This window comes from Aedes albopictus, chromosome 1 (genome assembly GCF_035046485.1).
Source record: "Aedes albopictus strain Foshan chromosome 1, AalbF5, whole genome shotgun sequence".
In the NCBI taxonomy this organism is placed as follows: domain Eukaryota; kingdom Metazoa; phylum Arthropoda; class Insecta; order Diptera; family Culicidae; genus Aedes; species Aedes albopictus.
The window spans coordinates 256171277-256174231 of record NC_085136.1 but is presented as its reverse complement, the minus strand read 5'-3'; the positions used below and the strand labels follow the sequence as shown (position 1 = coordinate 256174231).

The 2955-nt window shown below is 44.2% G+C and overlaps 1 protein-coding gene across 1 annotated transcript; it reads left to right on the top strand.

Annotated features, from left to right (window-relative positions):
• Nucleotides 1-450: 450 nt before the first annotated feature.
• On the top strand, nucleotides 451-1278 carry LOC134291576 (uncharacterized). The gene has a single exon (XM_062859513.1). It carries the CDS (start codon nucleotides 451-453, stop codon nucleotides 1276-1278), a length of 828 nt encoding a protein of 275 aa, XP_062715497.1.
• The last annotated feature ends 1677 nt before the right edge of the window (nucleotides 1279-2955 follow it).

Below are 2955 nucleotides of genomic sequence, written 5' to 3'. Positions count from 1 at the left end.
TTCTCAGACGCTTTCCCAAGCATAATGTAACAGTTTTCCGGGAAAATTTTCCACGGCTAATTGATTTTTAAGCATCATTTGATGGAATATGCAGTTTTTCAAAGAAAATTCCGGGTTCTCAGTAATAAGCGCACTTTATCTTACTGGCTGGGAGTTTTACCCAATCCAGTGAGCCAGAATTTTCTCAGACGCTTTTCCAAGCATAATGTAACAGTTTTCCGGGAAAATTTTCCACGGCTAATTGATTTTTAATTATCATTTGAGGGAATATGCAGTTTTTCAGAGAAAATTCAGGGTTCTCAGTAATAAGCGCACTTTATCTTACTGGCTGGGAGTTTTACCCAATCCAGTGAGCCAGAATTTTCTCAGACGCTTTTCCAAGCATAATGTAACAGTTTTTCGGGTAAATTTTCCACGGCTAATTGATTTTTAAGCATCATTTGATGGAATATGCAGTTTTTCAAAGAAATTTCCGGGTTCAAATTTGTCCTAACAGGTCTCCCGCTGACTGAACCTGCTAAGCTGAAACAAGAACTAGCAAGGTCAAACATCAATCCAAGTGACGTCAAGGTTCTTTCCACAACCCCATCATCGCTCGGTACGTATGCATTGTACGTTCTCTACTTCCCTCGTGGTTCGGTGAAGTTACAGGACCTGAAGAAAACGAAAGCGTTGTTCAATGTAGCTGTATCGTGGCGGTTCTATGAGAAACGCGTAGATGACGCAGCTCAGTGCTTCCGCTGCCAGCGTTTTGGATACGGCTCGACCAACTGTAACCTGGCTCCCAAATGTGTGAAATGCAGTGGTAAACATCTCTCCAACGGGTGCTCACTTCCTAAGAAAGCAGCACTAAACAGTAAACATAATGACAGAAGCCAGCTTAAGTGCGCGAATTGTGGTGCCAACCACACTGCTAATTTTCGTGGGTGTCCAGCCAGAAAATCCTATCTGGAAGACCTAGACAAGAAGAGGAAAAAACCAACCCATCTACCCCCTAGGAAGACTAACATCGATTTCCCGCTTCTCGGCAACCAAGGACCTCCAGCACCACGCCGAGCTACTCCCAATGCGAACAGTAATGCCACCTACGCACAAATTGCAGCGCTTGGTACTCATTCTCCTGCATCTGACCCGCATTCCAACGATGGCCTTTTCACCATCACCGAGTTCCTATCCCTCGCGAGAGACATGTTCATCCGTCTCAAAGGATGCCGAAGTAAGGAGCAACAATTCTTCGCACTCTCTGAGCTAATGTTGAAGTATCTGTACAATGGGTGACTTCAACACGTTAAACGTAGTTAATTGGAACAGTAGGTCGATCCTACCAAAACGAATCGAATTTTTTGATTTTCTTATTCGGCACCAAGTTGATATCGCCACTGTGACAGAGACTTGGCTAGCACCACAAAACTCATTCCATCACCCCCAATTCAACTGTATCCGAGCCGACAGGAGGTCGAGAAACAACGAGCGAGGTGGAGGCGTTCTAATTGTCGTCAAGAAAGGTATCCAGTTTTCCCAGTTAGATCTTAACACAAGAGTAATTGAATCGGTTGGAATAGAGATTAAAAATGCAACACTAACGATTCACATCATTGCTGCATATTTTCCGGGTCAACACAGAGGAGTAGTTTGGAACAAATTTCGGAGTGATATTGACAATCTAGTACGACGCCCAGAACCCTTTTTCGTCGCGGGCGACTTTAACGCACGCCATCGTCTATGGAACTGCTTGAGGGCGAACAAAGCCGGAAATATTCTGGCTACTCGATCGTCATCTTCTGATTTCTTCATCCACGCCCCGAACTCGTTCACATACAATCCGCACAATGGTCGTAAGCCATCAACGCTAGATCTGGTTCTTTCCAATAACCTGGTCAACATGTCAGCCCTGTCTGTTGTCAACGATCTGTCTTCGGATCATCTTCCGGTATGTTTCGACATAGATCTAGTTGCACCACCAAACTCCGTCAATCTGACTTCACGATGCTACGCTCGAGCTAATTGGAACCTTTTCAAGCGATTAGTGAATGAGAAGATCGACCTCACATCTGCTGTGGTCAATAACTTGAACAGCCCCGCAGCAATAGACAGCTCTGTTCAGTTTCTCACCACAACCCTCCAAGAAGCAGAAGCTGTATCAGTACCAAACGCTCCCGTTAAACCATATAAGGATGCAAAGGTTTCAACTTCCACGCGGCAACTGATTCAACTACGAAACACTCGTCGTCGTCAATGGATGCGCACTCGTGATCCCTTGCTTTTGATGATAGTTGAATCACTCAATAGACGGATACGAGAAGATTGTTCATTAGCAAGGAACCATCACTTTTCTAGAACGATTCTCAATTTGGACAACGGTGCGAAAGATGTGTGGAAAATCAGTAAGGCCCTTCGAAAGAACGTAAAATACAGTCCTCCGCTGCAAAAAGTCGACACTAACAGTTTGATATCATCTCCGCTAGAAAAAGCTAACCTACTTGCTGAATGCTTTGCTAGCACACATCGCAATCCTCTGCCAGGTGACGTCCAGACAACCTATGCAGTTGATGCCTCGATCAGTTTCATCGAAAATTCAGCTACCACAGAGAACGATGTCCCACTGATCCGTCCTAGAGAGATAGAAAGGATTATTATGTAGATGAAACCAAGGAAAGCACCTGGTCAGGACAAAATTCGTAACTTACTCCTTAAACATCTACCACGGAAAGGTCTAGTAATGATTACGAAAATTGTTAATGCATGCTTGAAAAACTGTTATTTTCCGAGCAGTTGGAAACACGCCATTGTCACTGCCATCCCCAAACCAGGTAAGGACGTTACACTACCAACAAACTATCGTCCAATCAGTTTGCTGCCTAGTATGAGCAAAATTCTTGAACGTGTTATTTTGTCTCGCATCGAAAGACACCTCGAAAACCACAATATAGTTCCTCCTCAGCAATTCGAATTCAA

Coding starts and splice junctions, on each gene's coding strand:
- LOC134291576 (XM_062859513.1), top strand. CDS start 451: ATGCAGTTTTTCAAAGAAATTTCCGGGTTCAAATTTGTCCTAACAGGT.